The sequence below is a fragment of the Equus quagga genome, chromosome 8 (genome assembly GCF_021613505.1).
Source record: "Equus quagga isolate Etosha38 chromosome 8, UCLA_HA_Equagga_1.0, whole genome shotgun sequence".
NCBI lineage: Eukaryota > Metazoa > Chordata > Mammalia > Perissodactyla > Equidae > Equus > Equus quagga.
In genome coordinates, this window is record NC_060274.1 from 109,423,397 (window position 1) to 109,444,613 (window position 21,217).

The 21,217-nt window shown below is 48.2% G+C and overlaps 2 protein-coding genes and 1 pseudogene across 6 annotated transcripts in view; 1 reads left to right on the forward strand and 2 right to left on the reverse strand.

Annotated features, from left to right (window-relative positions):
• The first annotated feature begins 2,032 nt into the window (after positions 1-2,032).
• On the forward strand, positions 2,033-8,576 carry CPA1 (carboxypeptidase A1). Its single transcript, XM_046670471.1, has 10 exons — positions 2,033-2,097; positions 2,584-2,665; positions 3,104-3,337; positions 3,581-3,682; positions 4,238-4,339; positions 4,533-4,643; positions 5,333-5,423; positions 5,930-6,129; positions 6,653-6,737; positions 8,389-8,576. Exons 1-10 carry the CDS (start codon positions 2,033-2,035, stop codon positions 8,574-8,576), a joined length of 1,260 nt encoding a protein of 419 aa, XP_046526427.1.
• A 2,251-nt stretch (positions 8,577-10,827) lies between these two features.
• On the reverse strand, positions 10,828-12,344 carry LOC124243274 (elongation factor 1-alpha 1-like; annotated as a pseudogene).
• A 2,078-nt stretch (positions 12,345-14,422) lies between these two features.
• The window catches only part of CEP41 (centrosomal protein 41), a 47,951-nt gene continuing 41,156 nt past the window's right edge, over positions 14,423-21,217 (reverse strand). For 4 of the 5 annotated variants that reach the window (XM_046670176.1, XM_046670179.1, XM_046670177.1 and 1 more), the window contains 3 exons: positions 20,976-21,090; positions 20,288-20,503; positions 16,176-19,607 (listed from right to left, as the gene is read on the reverse strand). In XM_046670176.1, coding sequence (XP_046526132.1) covers positions 19,450-19,607; positions 20,288-20,503; positions 20,976-21,090 — 489 coding nt within the window. In that variant the 3' untranslated portion in view covers positions 16,176-19,449. The other variant, XM_046670178.1, reaches the window with a different exon arrangement.

Below are 21,217 nucleotides of genomic sequence, written 5' to 3' on the forward strand. Positions count from 1 at the left end.
GCAGGGCCCTTCCCCCCTCCTCCTGTTCTATGGGCTTATCTTTTCTGGAAGGAATTCACAGAAGGCCCAAGAATTTGCCAACATCCCCCAACATGTGTAGTGTGCGTGAAACAGAGTCAAAATTATAGGACAGCTTTAGATTTAGAAATAGAAAAAAACTGTTTTCATAATGCAGGCTAAAGAAAGGCTCTACAAAACCTTCTTTCCTGGTAGGGAACAGATTAGAAAGCTGGAGAACACTGCAAGGCACTCAGGGATGAGGGAGAGCGAGAGGGACGGGTAAGACACGGTTCCTGGTTGGAGGAAATTTATAGTCTCATTGGGGAGACAGAAATAACTCTCTAGGAACAATTAAGGAGGAATGAATTTGAGTTTGTGTTCAAGCACTGAAGAGTATGATAAGTATCCCTTCTCTTCCCGGCCTGGCAAAATCCTGTCATTAAGACCCAGGCTAAACGTCACTTTCTTGGTAAGGTCTTCCCCAGACCCTCCTGTATGTGTATAGTGCTGAGTCCATAGCCTCCGGTAATTTTCATGCCGTGTCGCAGAAAACGGTGCTGCTGGGGTCTTCTGCAGCGAGGAGAGCAGCCCAGGAAGTCTCTTGCGCGTCTCATCCTGTCTTGGCAACAGTTTCTTGGAGAACCTGAGAGAGCACAAGGTAGTTGGTGACTTCTGTCTTCCCCACGAGATGGTGAGCTCCCTGAGATCAGGGACCAGTCTGTCTTGGGCATCACCCCGGCGGGGAACACAGTACCTGGCCGGGTGGAATGAAGAACAAAGGGATGAGCATTCAGAGAAGAGGCAGATTTGTAAGGGAGAAAGACACCAGAGGAAGCTTTTGGGAGGAAGTGAGCCTTCCCCGGGGCCTGGAGGGCAGGCTGCTGGCACAAAAGGAGCAGTCTTTGTGGAGGCTCAACATCTCTTGAGGATGGGGTCAGTGTTTTATCATCTTCCCAGAGCCAGGCTAGGAGAGATTGGGGGTAAATAGAACGGGGTCACTCTGCCTTGGCAGAGGGCTGTCTAGGTAGGGCAGAGGGTAGAAAGGCAGAGGGAACAGATGGGAACCAGAAAGGACCGCCTTTGCTGTCATCAGTGCCCAAGCCTGGGGCCCTGACACAGAGCAGGGCCCCCGATGGTGCCAGGAAACCAGTGCAGGCCCCGGTGGATTAGGGCGGATTTGCGTTAGATGTCTCCGCAGTGAGGTCAGCATCCAGAGCCAGAGTCCATCCCCCTCTGTGAGTTCCAGTTTCTCCTGTACACTGTGCAGTCCCAACGGGGCTCTGGGCCTGCTTCCCACCACCACGCTTTCCGCTCAGATGACATCTGGTCACAGTTCCCACCACGGGCAGCCCTGAGTCCTGAGCTCCAGAGCGGTTGGGGTGGAGGGAAACACTGGAGAGAGTCGGGCTCCTGCCCCAGCTGCGGCTGCTGTGGCCTGACCCCCATGAGGCCTCTGGGGCTGGTAGGAGTGGGGCTGCGCTCCAGAGGGGGATGCATTCCAGTGGGGGATGTGCTGTGCACAGGTAGGGGCAGCCCTGGACAAAGCCAGGGTGCTGAGGAGCCAGCAGGTACAGGAACCGGATGGGGGCAGAGGGTCCCGGCTTGCTCTGTCCCAGGAACAAAACAGCTGGTGCTCAGGGACATGGGAGAAGGGGACGCCTCGAACGAGGCCCTAGCTGGTGTGGCCTCTCTGGAGTCCTGGCTCCTTCTCCATTGCTGGGTCAGCAAACTGGAAGTGCCCGGGGCTGTGAGCGACCGGGGGTCCCAGCTGAGGCTTCAAGCCCAGACCGGCCCCTCATGGCCAAGGGGTTGGGGCCAGGCTTATCTTTCCAGCTGCCCTGTTCCCTGCCACTTTATCACAGAGGGTGAGAAGGTGTCAGAGCTCAAAATGTGCCTCCTCCCCGTGGGACAGGGCCCAGGTGCAAGGGGAGGACAGTTCTGGGGCATAGCCAGGAGACCTCTGTCCAGGGAGAGTTTAAAAGGCCCCAGGAGCCTCTCCCAGCCTCTGTTGGCCTTCCTAACTGGGGACAGCATGCAGAGGCTGCTGATTTTGAGTGTGCTGCTGGGGGCTGTCCTCGGCAAAGAGGACTTTGTGGGGTAGGGGTGTGGAGAGGAGGAGGGAGTGCTCAGAGGGGAGAGAGGGAGGACTTGGCCCCCAGCCAGCATCTAGAGGAGACAGACACACAGATGCATGGGAAGACGGCCAGAGAGGAGCAGACCAGCCCACCCTGGGAGGCGGGCTGACTGGGGACCTGGGCTGAGCAGGGGTCTGGTCTGTCAGGACAGCCTCCTGAGCCCTGGGGAAATCTGAGCTCTGAGAAAGGATTTTCAGGAGAGGGGGTGGGAGGAAGCCTAGCTGGCCTTGGAGAGACAAATAGAGTCTCAACTGGGATGGGGACAGCAGTAGTGTCCAGAAAGTTCCAAGGAGCCCAGGCCTCCCATTGCTAAGACCCCTCATGCTTTGCCCCCCTCAGCCCAGAGGATGGGATTTCCAGGCTGGCCGCCACCCACCTCCCACCTCGGGCGTGTGCTCAGCCAGGAGGGGCTGCTCGGGCCCTCAGTCTCCCCTCCTGTTCTGCCTAGGCACCAGGTGCTCCGAATCTCTGTGGCTGATGAAGCCCAAGTGCAGAAGGTGAAGGAGCTGGAGGACCTGGAGCACCTACAGGTCAGAGGAAGCGGGGAGCCCTCCCTGAGGCCCCAGGGTGTTTCTCAGGCCAGTTGGGCCCATCTCAGGCCCCCACGATCGCCTGGGGCCCACTGGGGCCTGGGCTTTCTCTCTCCAGCTGCCCAAAAAGGAGCCGTGGGACTGATCCTTGTTAGGAAGTGACTTAAACCCCCTAGTTCCAGAAACTTGCTGCCCTTAAGCATCTGAGCGAAGGGGGAGCCCCTGCTTCCAGTACTTCTCTCTCGATTGCTGTCTCAAAGCCCCTCCTCTCTGCTTCCTGGGCCATTTCCCTGACCGCCCTGGACAAAGTCCTTCGCCCTCTGCCCCTAACACCCATGCCCCACCCCCAATTATATGGGGAATTTTGGCACTAGCACCCATTCCCAGGCTGGCCCTTTTCCAGCCCGTTGTGACAGTGCCGGCTCTTGTTGTCCCCAGCTGGACTTCTGGAGGGGCCCTGCCCAGCCTGGCTCCCCCATCGATGTCCGAGTGCCCTTCCCCAGCATCCAGGCTGTCAAAATCTTCCTGGAGGCCCATGGCATCGAGTACACGATCATGATCGAGGATGTGCAGTCGCTGCTGGACGAGGAGCAGGAGCAGATGCTTGCTTTCCAGGCCCGGGCCAGCTCGACTGACAACTTTAACTATGCCACCTACCACAGTCTGGAGGAGGTGAGGGACCCATGAGGCCACTCCCCACAAGCACCAAGCTCTTCATTGGGCTGGCAGAATGTGGCCAGAGCCGGGGCCGCCTGGGTGTGCGTGGCGCCCACTCTGTCTCCACGTGGCCTGGGTGGTCTGGGTCACGCTCCTCTGTATCCGAGAGCTCACAGGACGCTGGTGAACAGAGCTGCTAGGGGAGACATCCAGGTGCTCAGAGCCATTAAGGCCACCTCCCCTCCTCTTCCTTCTCAGATCTACAACTTCATTGACTTGCTGGTGGCTGAGAACCCGAAGCTTGTCAGCAAACTCCAGATTGGCAGCTCCTATGAAGGTCGGCCCCTCTACGTGCTGAAGGTACGGGAGCTGCATGCGGATGTGCATGGGCACATGTGCAAGAATGGGCACCCACATCTGTGCATAGGCTCCCACTGGTGAGCCCACGGTCACAGAGAACACAGTTATACGGACTCCCAGGGCCGACATTTGGAAAGGTCTGAATTTCCATGCTGGTCATTTGTGTGCATACCTATACACGCACAATTTTAACTTTTTTTAAGTGGCCAAGTGTTTTAATCAAGTGTCACATTGTGGGACGTATCCTGGAGGCAGGGTAGTGCAGATAAATGTGACCTCCCACAGAGAACTGTGCATGGGCAGCAGACTGGGGCTGGGCCTGGAAGTCTGGCTGAGTCATCTTTGCCCCAAGGCCAATATGAGGGCAGGAGGCCCAGCTCTGTGGGATCCCCATCCCTACCCCAGCCCCTACACCCCACCCAAGTGATGGCCCCACGAACAGAGCATTAACTGGAGATACCCAGAGAGAAGGTGGCCTCTGGCCCAGGGTACTCTCCCCTTCAAGGACGTGAGATGGGGCCCCAGCTGGACCACTTCTCTGTTCTTCTTGTCCAGTTCAGCACTGGCGGAAAAAACCGTCCCGCCATCTGGATCGACACGGGCATCCATTCCCGGGAGTGGGTCACCCAGGCCAGTGGGGTCTGGTTTGCAAAGAAGGTAAGCCTGGGGAGAAGAGGCGGGCTCTTGTGGGGTAGGGCATTGGTGTCTGAGGCCCAGAGAAGCCCTGGCTTCCCTTTCCCGTCCAGAAGCAATGACCGCAGAGGGAGGCCGAGGACAGGCATCCACTGCTTAACACGGCAGAGGCCTGGCCTGGTCCACTCTGCCTCTCTGCCCCCTAACCCTCCATCAGATCGTGCAAGACTATGGCCGGGACCCAGCTATCACCGCCGTTCTTGACTCCCTGGACATCTTTCTGGAGATCGTCACCAACCCTGATGGTTTTGCCTACACCCACAGCACGGTACAGGCCTTTCCTGTCCTTGAGGAAAGCTGGGTGGGCCTCTGATCTCCAAGATCCGAAAGCTACTCACCCCTAATCTCAACCCCCAGTAGTTGGGGGAGCGGCGCACACACCGGTCCTCCTTGATCAGGGGTTCCTGACCTCAGCGTTCTCGACTTTTGGGACAGGACATTCTTTGTGTGGGGGGTTGTCCTGGGCATGCCGAGGGTTTAGCAGCATCCTGACCTATTACTCACTAGATGCCAGTAGCAACCCCCAGTTGAGACAATCAAAAACGCCGTCAGACATTACCGAATGTCTGGGTGTGGGGGAAAAAAAGTGCCCCCAGTGGAGACCCACTGCCCTAGACCTTATTGCTGGTTCTATTTTATTTTTACGGGAGGTACAGCACGCTTCCCACTAAGTGTGTTTGGGGGGTACCTTATGCCTTCTTCATTTCCCACCAGTAGAACCCTCTGGCCAAATGCCATCCATTGTTTCCTCCGTTCTCCTCCTTCAACCAAGGGCCCCCTTGGACCTTCCTCCCTGACGACCAGTTGAAAGTGGTTTCTGATCACACGCTGTGTCCACACCTGAGCTCTGGGTCAGGGCGCTTCGTGTTGCCTGAGGCCGCTTGCAGCCCACGCAGCTCTCTGCAGGCCCTGAACCGCAGCCTGGCACCATGACCAAGTGTCTGATTCCTTCCCCAGAATCGCCTGTGGCGCAAGACTCGATCCCACACTTCGGGCTCCTTGTGTGTCGGGGCCGACCCCAACAGGAACTGGGACGCTGGCTTTGGATGTAAGGTCCAGCGTGATTTGGGGAGCAGGGAGGGGACCCAGAATGGCTTCTTACCCTCCTTTGTCCTGATCCAGCCCCGTGGGTGAGGGCGGGAGGGGGCTCAGCCTCTCCTCTGAGGCTGTCCGTGAGGAAGGCTGTGCTCTGAGATTTGCTTGTCCCTGGTCTATAGAAAGAAAGTTCCTCCCAGTGGAACCAGGGTCTGACACCTATTCAGGGGTTTCCTAGGGTAACTCCAGCTCCTTCCCTCCGTGGTCACTTCACTACAAGAACCCGTCTTGCTCAAGTTGCCCTGCTTACCTCCCTGGGCCTGGCCATCAGCTCTGCCCAAGCCTGGCTGACCCCCAGGTTATAAAAGGCCGCTGGCCTTTCCTTAACCCCAGGGTGGGGGTGAGCCCTCCTGCTTCCCACCTCACCCCCAACTCCGTGCAGAGACCTGGAAGCGGTGAGGGCCACACCCACACTGCTTGGGGGCAAGGAATGCCACTACCCCGACTCTCCTCCCGCAGTGGCCGGAGCCAGCAGCAGCCCCTGCTCGGAGACTTACCGCGGCAAATCTGCCAATTCTGAAGTGGAGGTCAAGTCTATCGTGGACTTTGTGAAGGACCATGGGAACATCAAGGCCTTCATCTCCATCCACAGCTACTCCCAGCTCCTCCTCTATCCCTATGGCTACAAAAAGGCAGCAGTTGCTGACCAGAAGGAGCTGGTATGTGCTGACCCCCTGTTTGCCCTCCGATCCCAAAGGCAGCTTTGGGCAGGCTTGGGTTTTCATGTTGGACCTGCTTAGGGCCTGAGGGCCTATCCCCTAGCACCCCTTCCTCCCACGGAACCCCGATGATTGGGAAGACCAGCAAGGCAGACTAGCCTCGCTTTCGGTCTGGGAAACTGAGGCACAGAGTGGTTGAGTCACTTCTGTCACATGACAGAGCAAGAGGCAGGGCTTGACTTTGAGCTTGTACTGCAAGTTCACACTTGGAGCTGCAGTGTGACCAAGGGCAGCGGAGTGCTAGCCAGACATCCTGCAGGGTCAGAGGATCGTGGAGCTGCTGAGCCCCCAGGGCTGAGCCTGCAGGGCCTAGCAGGCCCCATGCTCATTGCTGGGGACCCGCTTCTGCGGGGCGCACGCTCCAGGGTCACCCTGCCAGGCCCCCGGGCTACCCTGGCCCTGCTGTTCCGAGGGCCTGGTGCTGCTGGCCATGACAGGTGGTCTGGTTTGGCGTTTTCTCCAGGATGAGGTGGCTAAGTCTGCTGTGGCAGCCCTGACTTCTCTGTATGGGACCAAGTTCCAGTATGGCAGCATCTACACCACAATTTGTAAGTGGGTGCATGGGCTCCGAGTGTGGCCCCAGGAGGAGGCTCAGCTGGCTTTCCTGCCCGAGGGAGCATCCCTTCTAGAGGAAGTAGCCAAGGGTGCCTGGATCTGGGAGCGTCTGACAACCGCTGGCTCGGTGGGCAGGGGTGCCCTTTTCTGACGTGAACTCTGCCTTCTTTGACACCTTCAGACAAACATGTCAGGTCCTCTGTGGACTCTTGTCCCCTTGTCCTGGGGTTAGGTCCAGCTTGATGCATGGACTGGGTGGAGAGTTCTGCTGGTATTTGTGGAAATTCAACTTAAAAAAATACTCCTCGTCCAATCCCCTTCAATTCGAGACTATATCTTATCTTTTCCCAGTTTGCTTGTACATGTAATACCCCGGGAGGAGCACTTCCAGAATGGAGTTAAATCCGCAAGTGTGTATTGCACACTTCCTGTGCACCAGGCCGTATTTTGTGTGCTTGGGATACAATTGGGAATAAGATCAGCAAAGATCAGGAAACATTCTAGCCAGGGAGACTGACAATAAACACAAATAAGTAAATGATGCAGCCTGTGAGGTGGTAAGTGCTAGCGAGGAAGAAAAAAACTAGAACAGGGTAAAGGGCCTCAGGAATAAGGGCATGGATGTGGGGCAGGCAGGTGAAGGGCAGACCTCACTAAGCGAGTGAAATTTGGGCAAGTGTTGAACGAAATGAGTGTGGGAGCCAAGAGGCCCCCTGAGGAAGAGCCTTCCAGACAGAGCAACCTTCTAGAGCAAAGGCCCCACTGTGTCACCTGGCCTGGCGTGTTGCGGGAATAGCAGGAACAGCACGGAGACCCTCGTGGCTGCAGCAGAGTGACAGCAGGGGACTGTGGGAGACAGGTGGGGTGGGCAGATCTGTTGAGCCCTGAGGGAATTCTGCAACAAGTTTGCCAGTTGACAGGAGGCAGGAGTTCTGAAGAAGCGGGGGTGTTTGGGGGGGGACATGACAGGGGCAGAGGTGGGAGGGCGGCACGCCCCCCCAGACTTCCTGCCCCAGCGGCCGGGTTGTGGTGAGTGAGCTGGTCATGACCTTACCTAGGGCCGGCCTTGTTTTGTGGACTCCAGGTCTTCTTTGGAAACTGTTTCAACCCTGAGTCAAAAGGCTGCTTCACTGAATGTGGTCAAGTTAAATTCTGACGTGCAGCCTCCTCCCTCTCCCTGACACAATTCGAAAATGGCTTCATTTCCCACTCTTAACTGCATCTCTGGGCAAAGACAGACAAAGGGCTTTTGCTTGACTCAGGCCCTCTGCAGCTTCCCCTGCAGACCAGAGCCCTGGGGCAAAAGGCCCCATTGCCCTGGCTGGTAACTCTGGGATATTTGGAGGCTCGACCAAAGCAGCTGTTGGGCGGTTTTCAGTGGGGTTTTCACAATCGCAGGAACTTTCTTGCATCTCCCGGTGAGAGAAGAACCATGGCTGGTGGGCCTCCCTGGGCCTCTTGGTCTGAGATCCTTTGAGGGAGCTTCTTGGGAAGAAGCCAGGCTGCTTGGTCCACAGTGGGCACTTAGTAGACACCGACTCCAGTCAACACCGTATGAGGCTCTGGGCTTTGGATCATTGCCTGGCCCATGTACATCTTTCCGATTGATTGACCTTTGTTCTCCTGTTTCTACCTCTGCCCCAGACCAAGCCAGCGGCAGCTCCATTGACTGGGCCTATAACCAGGGCATCAAGTACTCCTTCAGTTTCGAGCTCCGGGACACCGGGCGCAATGGCTTCCTGCTGCCAGCCTCGCAGATCATACCCACGGCCGAGGAGACATGGCTGGCACTTCAGATCATCCTGGAATACACCCTGAATCACCCCTACTGAACTGGCCCCTCAGCCTCTCCCCTGCCTCCTCTTTGGCCCCACCCAGACAACCAAATAAAGTTTGAGCATATATGGAACAGAATCTCTGGGCTTGTGTGTGGGAACGCATGTGGCGCGTCTGCCTGTTCAAGCTGGCGCAGAAGTGATTAGTTCCTGCAGGCCTCACTCGAAATGTGTGGGTGGTTAGACTAGATGACCCCTAAATTCCCCTGCATTCCAAGGTTCTGTGAAGTTGTAGCCAAGTGGCGTCTGTTTTAATTAGACCACCCTGAGCTCAGCTCATCAGTGGGGTGATTTGTTCATACCTTAGTAGCAAGCAGCAGCCACAGCTGCTAACCAAATGCCCGGCACCCCACGGCGGAGAGGAATTCGGCTTGTACAACAGTCTAGCTAGTGGGATCCATTCATCTACAAAAGCAATACCCTTGAGTATGAAATAGAATAAACCTGGTGGCCACTGCTGTCCCAAATAGATGTTGCAGCCGGGCAAAGCAAATTTCTATAAAGCAGAATATGGTCTCCTGAATTAAATTGGAAGAAAACAATTAGGTTAAATGGAATCATTTACTGAAGATAAAGAACAAACACCAATAGCAGGACATTTTACTAACCGCAGTACATCATGAAGACTATGTCTTTAGGGACAGTAGTTTACTTTTCATTGCCACATCCTTTCTAGCATCTTTTGGTGCATTGGCTCTGCTCCTTCTCCTGTTCCATTCATCATCATCCTTATCATTCACGAAATTTCTCACACACGAGGCTCTCCTCGCGATACCTCCACAGCTCCTAGAATTTGGCTTCCCTCTTTTGGCTTGTGATTCTGATGGCTGTGGTGACACACTTGGTGGCTAGCGTCACAATACATAGGTATCTCAATTTTTTTCAAAGAAAGAATCTACCTCTTGTTTCTTCCAAATCTCTTAGGATGTGAATGTGGAGCAGGGGTTACTCCCACAGAAGTCGCTGGGACATGGGTCGGGGTGGATTGGTAGCTCCTCAAACTAGGGTTCTGGGGCTGAAGATGGTAGCCTCTCCCTGCATCTGCCAGGAGAGGTGTCACAACGCATCCAGCTCCACTGACTTAAAAGTATTGTCTTTTCCACATAAAATGCCCTGAAACCCAAATGCTTTTTTTTAAAGGGACAGTTGGGGAATTTTCATCTTGGAGTTTTTTATTTTAATCTTTTTCTTGTTGCCAAACATTCTAAAAAACAAAAAGAATGAGGCTGACTATATACAGAGTATACATAAACTTACACAAACGTAAGTTTATGAGGCAAGGTAAACGGTGTTTCAGTCTTTACAGAAAGATGCCCTAATGATTTTATAACACTTCCTTCAAGTGATCTTTTGGGAAACATTTGCCATCAATCTATGCAGATAACCTGAAACCCATTTAACTGCTCAGTTTGGGCAAGCAAAAAGCTGATCTTATATTTGATTAATAAAGACTGATAAGTGAAAAAATATTGTTAGCAAGACAATATATCATTTTACAAAATTGGATTACTTAGACTTCAAGGGTAGAATTGCTTAATTTAAAATAAACTGTGCTCCCTCACAGCAGAGACCACTTTGTTTGGCATTTAATCTCCAAAACCATCAACAGAACTTGACATACGGATGCCCAATAAATATTTGTTGAATGCATATTCTCCACTTTTACTAATGAACTCATGAACTTTCTAAACTGTGTATTGTAGAATTGCAGGTTATTTTGAATTCTCTGAGTTGTAGTTTAGAAAGTAGGGCTCTGAGCAAGTAAGAATCTTAAGAAAGCTGAAAAGACAAGGAATGAAGCACCAGAATGGAAATTCCATGAGGGCAGGGATTGCACTGTTTTGTTCAACATTTAATCCCTACTGTACATGGTACATAGTAGGCACTTAATGCTTGTTAAATGGAGACATGGAAGTGGTTAATATCTTTTTTTAAATTTTCAAGTGCAGGAGAACCTTACATTTTGTTTGCAGATATATATTTTTACAAATCTATAAGTAAAAAAATTTTTATTTTATAAATAAAAACACAAAGCTAAAATGTAAAAATTTCAGAAAATATTGCAGCATATATGAAAAAGCATTAATAACTTTGAGGGGGGAAGCTCATAAATAAAGGGAGTTAAATAAAGAAAAACTAACATTTCTCTCTTTTTTTTCTCATTAAACTTTGTTTTAACGGGTCTCAAAATTCTGTGACAGATTTTTGGTCAAATCGTTTCCATTAAAAAGTACCGTTTTTAAAAACTAACAACTGAAAACTGCCATATGCACACAAAAACAAATGGTCCCTAAAACATTCTCCTTTCCTTCTGAAGGTTTTATGATGTATGATCATTAACCAGTCTTTTACTTAAACTTAAATGGCCAGTTGACACAAACAGTTCTGAGCTGTCTCACCACTCATTCAGACTGGGGTGGCGGGTACTGGGGATAGTATTCATTTAGCCTTCTGAGCCTTCTGGGCGGTCCTGGTGACCTTGCCGGCTCCAGCTGCCTTCTTGTCTACTGCTTTGATGACGTCCACAGCAACTGTCTGTCTCATGTCATGAATGCAAAATGACCCAGAGGAGGATAGTCAGAGAAGCTCTCAACACACACGGGCTTGCCAGGAACCATATCAACAATGGCAGCATCACCAGATTTCAAGAATTTGGGGCCACCTTCCAGCTTCTTCCCAGAATGAAGATCAATCTTCTCTTTCAGCTCAGCAAACTTGTAAGCAGTGTGAGCCTTGTGACAATCCAGCACAGTTGCATACGCAGCACTGACTTGGCCTGGATGGTTCAGGATAATCACCTGAGTCGTGAAGCCAGCTGCTTCCATTGGTGGGTCATTTTCGCTGTCATTAGCCATACTGCTAGGATGAATATCTTTGACAGACACATTCTTGACATTTAAGCCCACACTGGCCCCAGGAAGAGCTTCACTCAAAGCTTCATGGTGCATTTCAACAGAACTTACTTAAGTTGTAATGTCGACTGGAGCAAAGTTGACCACCAAGCCGGGTTTGAAAACACCAGTCTCCACCAGGCCCACAGGGACAGTGCCAATACCACCAATTTTGTAGACCTCCTGAAGGGGCAGATGCAAGGGCTCCTCAGTTGGTGGCAGGATGCAATCTAGAGCTTCAAGCAAGATGGTTCCACTGGCATTGCCATCTTTATGGGCGACTTTCCATCCCTCGAACCAAGGCAGTTAGCACTTGGCTCCAGCACGTTGTCACCATTCCAATCAGAAATTGCAGAAATGCTACTGTGTCGGAGTTGTAGCCAATTTTCTTAACGTAGGTGCTGACTTCCTTAACGATTTCCTTCTCTCTTCTGGCTGTAAGGTGGCTCAGTGGAATCCATTTTGTTAACCTCAACAATTGGTTGTTTCACATCTAGTGTGTAAGCCAGGAAAGGCATGTTCGTGGGTCTACCTGTGCTTGGAGATAACTGCTTCAAATTCACCAGCACCAGCAGCAACACTCAGGACAGTCACAGTCAGCCTGGGATGTCCCCGTAATCATGTTTTTGATAAAGTCTCTGTGTCCTGGGGCACCAAAGATGGTCACATGATACTTGCTGGTCTCAAATTTCCACAGGGAGATATCAATGATGACACCATGCTCAGTTCAGCTTTCAGATTACCCAAGACCCAGGCATACTTGAAGGAGCCGTCTCCTGTCTCAGCAGCCTCCTTCTCAAATTTTTTGACGGTTCTTTTGTTGATCCCACCACACTTGTAGATCAGATGGCCAGTAGTGGTAGACTTGCCCAAAACTATGTGTCCAATGACAATAATGTTGAGTCTTCTCCTTTCCCATTTTGGCTTAGATTTACCCGTAGTTTTCACGACACCTGTGTTCTGGCGGCAAACTCATTGCAAAAAAGCAAGACTAATGTTTTTGTACCCCAAAGAAAAACAAATAGATCATTTTTCTCCCATCAGATTGACAAAGAATAAAGACTGATAACTCAGTCTTATAAAGGGTATGAAGAAATAAGACCCGTCATGTACTGTTGGTGGAAGGATAAATTTACACCACCTTCCTGAGGGGCAATGTGACAATTAAATAAAAATTTAATTGCTGCTTTGACCCAAAAAGTCCACTTAGAAGAACTTATTTTATAAAAATATTCAGGCAAGTTCAAATATACGTATGTACAAGGTTGTAATAATACAAATTTAAATATAAATGAAAAAACCTAAATAGATACTAGTATTGATACCGATATGACATGTTTACACAATGGAACTTCATGAAGCTGCTGAGGTCTGTGTTGACACAGAAAAATGGTCACAATACACTATGTGACAGAAGCTGGCCACATGATGGAAATGCTAAATTGGATTGTGGTGATGGTTGCACAACTCTGTAAACTTACTAAAAATCATCGAACTGGATACTTAAAATGGATGAATTTTATGGTATGTGATTTATACTTCCATACAGTCATTAAAAAACAAAGAAGCTGGTTACAAAATAGTATGTTGAGTACAAATCTCATTTTTGTTTGAAACACACACACTATGCCTGGAAGGATATATTCCCCAATGACAGTCGTGGTTACCTGGGTGGTGGTGGTTTTCTTCTTTATACCTTTCTGAATTTCTTATAATAAGCTTTTATAATTAGAAAAAAAAAGCTATTTCAAATATACCAGATAACCTGTGGGTAAAGTTATTTAATATCAACTTATTATCCACACTAAATATCTACATGGGCATCTTAATTTGTGCCCAGATTCTTTCTTATAATTTGTCTAAACTCATTTCTTCTGTTCTGGCATATTTCACCATCTCGCCCAGAACAAGGCATTTATCTTATCTTTGGAAAAATTTACACTCCAGATAGAGCTGAGAGCAGCAGTGTTTCTACCAAGGGGTGGGGTTTCTTGTGTCTCCCCGTAGGGGGCCATTCCCTAAGCACTCTGCCACCTCTCAGATGAACACTCCCAAGAGTACTTTCTGCTCACATTCACTTTCCATAGTAATCTGGGAAGTTGATTATGTTAATGCCTATTCTCCAGAGCTTTTCAAAAATCTTTATTTTTAAACGAACTCATTTTCTGTTTTTCTAGACCATTATATATAGGTCTCATGGACATTGGTGGTCCATGAGAATTCTTCAGGCAGTCTCTTGAATTAACACTCAGATCTGCATTTCTAGCTTTCTGGCTGTGGCCTGAAGTTAAAATTGAAATGTCACTGAATACAATCCAGATATGAGCTCACTGCTCCCTCATCCAGTGCAGGGCTATTCATCATCTCAGCCATTGTTTTGCAAGGGCACGTGGGACTAGGTAGATGTGAAGATGCAGATGGACTCTCGCTCTGAGGACTATAAGGATGAAACAACATTCTGTGAACACACTAAGACCCAGATGCTACTTATGGGAGACTGATAGGACAAACCATAACATTCCAATTGGCCAGATGAAGGGCGAGCTCTGAGAAGAAAAGCACGGAGAAACCGTCAAACCTGAAAAACTGTCAAAGGGTAATGAATTCTCCCCAAAGCTTTCGGGATCCACATTAATTTGGCAACTCAAATTGTGAGCATCATCTAACAACCCCGGAGACTGAGACTGCCAAATGTTTATTGCCAAAGTAAAAGAAGAAAATTAAAAGTCTCTGCTTAACCTCAGGGGTGGTGCCGGGCTATGGTGTTAGAAGAGGGCAGTGGAGTAAGAGCTCTGCTGACACGAACTGAGGCACAGAGGCTGGCCGCTGCTTCCTCCCATGAAACCCGGGCCTGTGGCCACGAGCCAATTCACGCAATTTTTGTTTCAGCCTAAATCAGAAACATCACCACAAAGGGAAGAAAAGATCAGACACAAATCATATCAATATGGTTTATTGAATGAATAGTTCAATCCATCAGGAAAACAGCTGACTTTTTTCCTACAATCTAATTAAAGTTTGTAATTCTCATTCCTCAAGTGATATCTCTTTAGGTGTTCATTAAGAAACAAAATTCAGAAACCCTGGAGCACCTGTCTTCAAGATGGGTCACTGGACATAGACAGCGGAAATGTGGAAACACATATGCCAAGGAGCAGAAGCTTCCTTCCCTAAATTTCTATTGCCTCTTGTGCAAGCCGAGGCAGAAAGCTTTCAGTGGAATCTCAGTGACAAGGAGGAAGCCAACAGTCATGGGAAAGTTACATTTTTGTTGGTGAATTTGAGGCATGACCAAGGGAGCACATGGCTGTGCCAACCCAGAGTGGGCAGCACGGAACAGGGTGGCTGAAGGAACTAGCTCTGGAGCCACAATTCTCGGGCTGGCTCCTGGCTTCTCAGCCTTCTCAGAGAATCAAGGCGAGTTGCCTAACTTCCCTCAGTCTCCTCACCTGAAAGCGAGGGTGCCTACCTTGTAGGACTGTTGTGAGAATTAAATGAGTCAAAACTTAAAATGAAGAATCTGGGAACACTGCCTAACATACAGTAAGCTCTCCATAATGTTTGCTAGTATTATTATGTGGAAATTTTCAAGATTTGAAACAAAAGAGAAAAATAACTCACTCTCAGATGGGGATGGTGTGTAACCTGTATTTGATGAATTCCAAAGGCTACTTTGTGCCTGAGGGGACTGTGAAAACAGGCCGACGGCAGCCAGCCAGGGTAAGAGGGCTCCTAATAGCTCTCTGGGCGCCTCCTGCAGAGGGTGATCTAACAATCTCAGGGTTGTGAATGTCTCTCCTACAAAAGCAGGATGCACAAGGGGACAAAAGATAATGAGGTTTCTGGGTCTCCAGAATGGCAGGCCAGCGTTGAGTGGCCACCACAATGTGCATTACATCCCAGACTTCAGTCTTAACAGGTTCAAGTCATTTATTCACACGCTCTTATTTATTAAGGGCCACTGTCATATAGGCTGAGAACTTACAGTCAATATAATTTCAAATAATTTAAAAAATGTAGTCCATCAGTCAATAGCATTTAATAAGTGGCCTCTGTTTGCCCCACGTTGTACCAAGTGCCTCAGGATGTTCCGCAAGCAGACAGAATTTGCTTCCGTGCTCAGAACAAAGAGGATCAGCATCAGAGAGTGAGACCATAAGGGGACCACAGCGTGACACATATAGTTTTGTAAACACTCATAAAATCATGCACTGAATCCTATTCTGTCAGAATTCAATGCTGACAAATTTCCACCATTACACATTTTATGCGATAATTGGCCTGTGTACCAATTTAAGGACACCATAAAAACAATTTCAATAATTACTACAATTCTAGGAAAAGATTACTACCCAAATGTATTCTGAACACTCCACAAGCACAAGGTGTCTTATTGTTTTCATAGGAAAAATATATTTGTTAATCAAAAAATTAATTGAACTGCCTGTAAGCATATCATTATGCCCACATAATTAAACTCATGAATTATAATCCACGTTTCTGATGTTTCTTGGAAAAAAAAAGAAAAGTATTATGGGAGTTACATTTTTGAAAGAATTGTGAAGAAATTAAAAGCATATTAAAGACACTGAGAACATTTTGGAACTTGGAAGAAAGGTTCTTAATGATTATCTTCAGAGCAGAGCATCAGGGAGTCATCGATTTAAATCCAGGTGGACACAAATTAATTATCCCCCCTAAAAAAGTCAGAAAACATGAAAGAGAGAATCTATAACCAATATATAACATGACAGAAACCAAAACCAACACAAGAAAAATTACCTACATATTTCTTCCTAGCCTAGGACTCTGATTTCACATATATTCCACAAGGGAATTAGAGAAAAGAAGGTTTTGTTTTGTTCTGTGTTCTTGGTGAGTAGCCTAAAGTCTTAAGAATTTGTCTAATCTAAACAGCACCACAGGAAAAATCCCTCAGCAACTAATGAACATTATTTGTTTTCTTCTAATTCTGATTTACACCAAATCCAATATAATTGTGCTGGTTCTGGTTTTCTACTACAGGTGAAAAACAAAATTACTTTTAGGCCATTTGAATCATTCTATTGCCTTTCAGTAGATTAAACCTGATTTTATTACAGCCCAAGATGTTCTTTTTGTTTTTGAATAAGTAGTGTAGCTTTCCCTTCCCTCCCTCGCCACTTCTTGCTTCCTTGCTTCTCTCCTTCCTTCCCTCCTTTCATTCCTAAATACACACTCCTGTAAAGCAGTGAACGTGTTATTTAGACTTTGGCCAACACCGTTGCTTAGATGGAGCTGTAGTTGTACACAGGCAAAGCACCTTCCACCTAGGGGGTCACAAGCTCCCAGGCAAGGGCAGCTCGTCAACCCCTGAAACGCTGACAGGGATTTCAGCTGCTGATTACTATCTGCTGTAGAGTGCTTAAGGCGGCGCTCAGTGCCTGCCTGAGCCTGAGGAGAAACCCAGGCCTTCCGACTAGAGAACTAAGCTTCCTGGCCCTACAGGGAATGATTTCCTGATTCATTTATACAAAGAACATATGCCTTTCTGGGAGACTCAGCAAAAAGAGGGATTCTTTCAGATTACCCCAGTCCTGTGTGGCTCCCCCAAATTATCTCAATAGAGAGGAAGAGAGAAGTTGGCAGATCTCAGCATATTAATAGCAAACAACACATTAATAACTATGTACTTTAATCTTCAACATTCATAATTGCACAAAGTATCACTGATCACTTAAATAATACATGTCACTTAATCTAATAAAAAACACCAGTAAAGTAGAGCATTCCAAGCAATACCTTGCGCATGTAAAAACTGTCTGCAAGTGACATTTAATACACAAAGTACAGAATCAGAACAGGTCTTTGAGGGGTCGTTATTTAAAATTCTTACCAATAAGGCAAAGCACTATGGAGAAACACATAAATATATTCAACCTGCCAGATCTCTCAGCTAAACGCACAGCAGTTCTAATAGGTTTGGCTAAAGTGACTTTCCATATATACATAGGAGTTTCTAACACTCTAGCGTTGTTTGGTGATAGGAATGCAGAATAGGAACAAAGGGGGACTACCATTTACTTTCAAAACAGAATCGAGCGGGCACATCTAAACTCCTGACTAGTCAACTTAAAAATGGCATAATCAGAACTTTGTTAGAGAGAAAAATATTTTCTCCTTAGAAATGTATATGTGTCAAAAATGGCTGAAAATCATGTCCATGCTAGGGGAAAATCGAGTGTGGAAAAATTTGCATTTTTTAAAATCTATGCTGTAAGGAAAATAAAGAGCCAGAGCATTTTGGCATTAGCAAAAGGCTGAACTAAGTTCTCAGGCAATAAATTTATGGAGAAACATGACAGGCTCCTCATTAAAGCTATGTGTACGTTGGCTGAATTTTATACAAGATTCTTGAATCTTGTGGAAAATTGGGCACGGCTTGACATCTGAACAATGTCCCTGGTTAGTCTGATTTCTAAAGCATCGGAAAACGTTGCACTTTGGAAATCAAGTAGAGAAGGATAAACACACTAAAACAGGACTGGGCTGAATCTGAAAGTTATTTTTCCATACGTCTCTATGAGATATTTATTACCTTTATTTCTCTTACAAACACAGCCCCCCATGCTAGAAATACTGTGGCACTTTTTTTTTTTTTTGGTGGTGAGAAAATAGTCCCATTAAGGCAAATCTTACCCGGCAGCAGTAACCACCTAAGGACAGGCAATTTTCAGTTGGCTTTTCAGAAGCTGGTTGCCATGACAAAGAGCACAATTTATTCCTTAGTCCCTTATCACAGCTACAGATCACAGACTATAAAAATTAACAAGGCTCTTTTCCTTTTCCCGATGATTTCAGAGTTCCTCATCCCTACCTGAGGTCTTTGTTCCCCCAATTAAATGGAATGAATGTCAGTCATCTAGCAATTCAATTAATGCTGATTCAAAATTCTGGCCCAAACCAGAATCTATAATCACAACCTCCTAATCACAGCTCAGTCATGAGAATGAAAAGTAAGCAGGAAATTGCACTAATTACTCAATTAGACTAATACTGTATTTTTAAGCAAGGGCTTAAGGGGCTGTCAGCTCTGACAAAGGACCGTGGAGTCGTCCTCACCTTGCGTGCCCGTGGTGGCCCCACGGAAGCCGATGTTTTCAAGTGGCCATAATTTCTACCCGTCTAACACAGATGGACCCGAGGTGGGTAACGGAAATTTACAACTGATAAACCAACCACAAATGAGGAGCAGCTCTGGGAGGCTTCAATGGCTCTCCACGCAGCCCTCCATAATGGACGGTGCTCTCCTGCAAGGGGCCCCGCGCCCTGACAGAAGGCAGCTGAGCACACATTACCACCTGTGCTGGCTCCAGGAAAACAGAGTGAGGAGGAACATTCAGGGAGTGTGGGAGCTGCTCTGCTAAATCTTAGAAATTGAGCAATGCTCACAGGTACCGGCCTCCACATTCACAACGGAGCCGCCTGCAGCGTGCGCTCCTCAGCCAGTGGGCTCACCACAGGTGGGGAGCCTGGGGGCGGCTGAAAGCTAAGAATCATCCCCACCCACGGCTTCTCAGGCTGCACAGCCTACCTGGAGAACCTTCAGGAAACCAAGCACAGTGAGTGAAAAAGAACTGGTCGGGAAGAACACACCAGATATAACTGAGGTATTTACAAAACACAGGCTATAGATCAAAACAAGCTGGACCTTATTAAAAAAAATAGCCTAAAAAAATGAGACTCTTTTTGCCTAGTCAGTTTCCGAGATTACATATTCTGTAAACAACAGGGAGGACACCAGAGCCTGTCATGCCTCTGGTTTTTGTAAAAATCCTTCCCGAGTTGGATGTGGGAGAGGAGCTGGAGAAGGGAAGAGGGCCTATCACACACGTCATGGTCTCTCCTCTGCGGCAGTGTCTGAAAATGACCAACTTGGGCACTGCTCAGGGGTTCCGGAAGGAGAGAAAACATTTATTTGACTAAGACAGACGAAGTCTTTACTTCCAGGGTTTGCCTTGCAGGTGGCCAGAGCCCAGAGAGCGGGGGTTCAGGTGGCCGGCAGGGCCCCCTGTGGGCAGATTCTGACCGCTGTGGGTGCTCCGGGGGCCTGGAACCTTGGAGTCTCTTCCCGAGGCATTAGCTTGGCTCAGCCGGCCTGAAGGGAACAAGAAAGCAGGGAGCAGAACTGCAAGAATGATTCCAGGGACAATCTGCCAAGGACACTTTTAAGCTCATGAAGTCTTAGGCTTACGACCACTTTTAAGTGAATGCAGTCCTATTTCAGCATCTACTTTAGGCTAAAACCTACTCTTCATCCTTAAGATCAACTTGAAGGTGGGGAATGGGGCAGGAATGAAAGGAAACCCAGATAGCTTTTCTTTCTTCCTCTCCATTATCCCCAACCAACCTGGCCTATCCTTCCTTCCTTCCTGGTAGAGAGGGGTGCAGGAGCGATCAGAGAAAGAGAAGACGGAGGAGTGTGCAAGGGTAAGGATGGAAGTGTCCCCAGAAGCAGCAGAAGGAAACAAAACTTTCCAAGAAGGAATCTGAATGCCTTAGCTCAGCCTCCCAACTCTGCCTGAATATACACTTTGACTGATAAATTCTCTTCTCTTTCTACGGCTGTGTGTGACGCCTAATTCTTGCCACAATCTGGGATCACCTCCACTCGCACCCCCACCCCCCTGCGTAGCACCTGCACATTTCCCCTCCCCAACAAATATTTTAAGAATTTGAATAGAAGAGATCAAGCGTTTCATATAATGAGGTGATGTTCCAAGTTGCAAATCTCAAGCTCAACAGAAAACATTATCTCTAAAGGTCAAAATATCTTACTAGGATTGTCTGCAGGACCCTGGTCCTCTTCTAGGTAGTACTCTATCTTTCTTAGGTCTTCTGGGGTAAATCTCCATTTATTCTCAGCTGGGAGAGGCGGTACTTTGGGGCTGGCTCGTTTCCGGGCAGAACCAGGAGGAAGGGCCTGCTGGCAGGATGCTGGCAGGGAACCCGTAATCAGTCCTTCGGGGAATTTCTGAGCTAAGACTTTTAGACCTAGGGGTGGAAGATGATCAGAAAAAGCAGCATTAACGTGGCAAGGCCATGGCGAAACCTGGAAAGGAGCCTACGTGTCTCCTAATCTTTGGTCTCCAAGTTGAGGCCAACACAAGGACATGAAATCCTTCTTAACTGCCTCACCATTAAGTAAATTACACAAGAAAATGTCAGTTGTTATGTGGGATTCTGAAAATTCCACCAGAAATCCTTTTGCTCAAGTCTGGAGCATTAAGGCTTTCTTACAGAGCCCTAAAGCAACATCATTATTTCAGGAATTAAAAACATGTGCTGATGGAGCTAATGGAAGTTTCAAATAACTCCTGACTCCTTTCAGCCAGCATGGTTTTCTCTCTTTCCAAAATACTAAATTCTGAACATGATGAGGAAAAAAGTGATGGGGGTGGGGTTGAAGGATTGTGAGTCCAAATGTCTGTTGTTTAAGTCCAAAGCACAACACAGTCCGGCTCACCTCCAGAAAGCATGAAGAGGTTTTCAAATCCCCGCTCGCACATGGTGGTGGCTGCCTGGCTGGCCAGCCTCTCGTCATCGTCGTACAGAATAATGATCTTGCCGTGGGCATTTTTCTAAGAGTCAGATGAGCTAAGGTTTGACTACGCTGAGCTAATGCTCCTAGACTACAAAGAAATCCTCAAGGAACCAAAAGCTGTCAATGTGCACCTTTCTGAGTTCAGGGAACACTGGGCGACACTA

What these genes read in the sequence shown, in the direction of transcription:
- CPA1 (XM_046670471.1), top strand. Translation starts at nt 2,033, where the DNA reads ATGCAGAGGCTGCTGATTTTGAGTGTGCTGCTGGGGGCTGTCCTCGGC. An exon ending in TTGCTGACCAGAAGGAGCTG is followed by an intron (nt 6,130 to 6,652) that starts GTATGTGCTGAC and finishes CGTTTTCTCCAG; the next exon opens with GATGAGGTGGCTAAGTCTGC. An exon ending in CAGCATCTACACCACAATTT is followed by an intron (nt 6,738 to 8,388) that starts GTAAGTGGGTGC and finishes CCTCTGCCCCAG; the next exon opens with ACCAAGCCAGCGGCAGCTCC.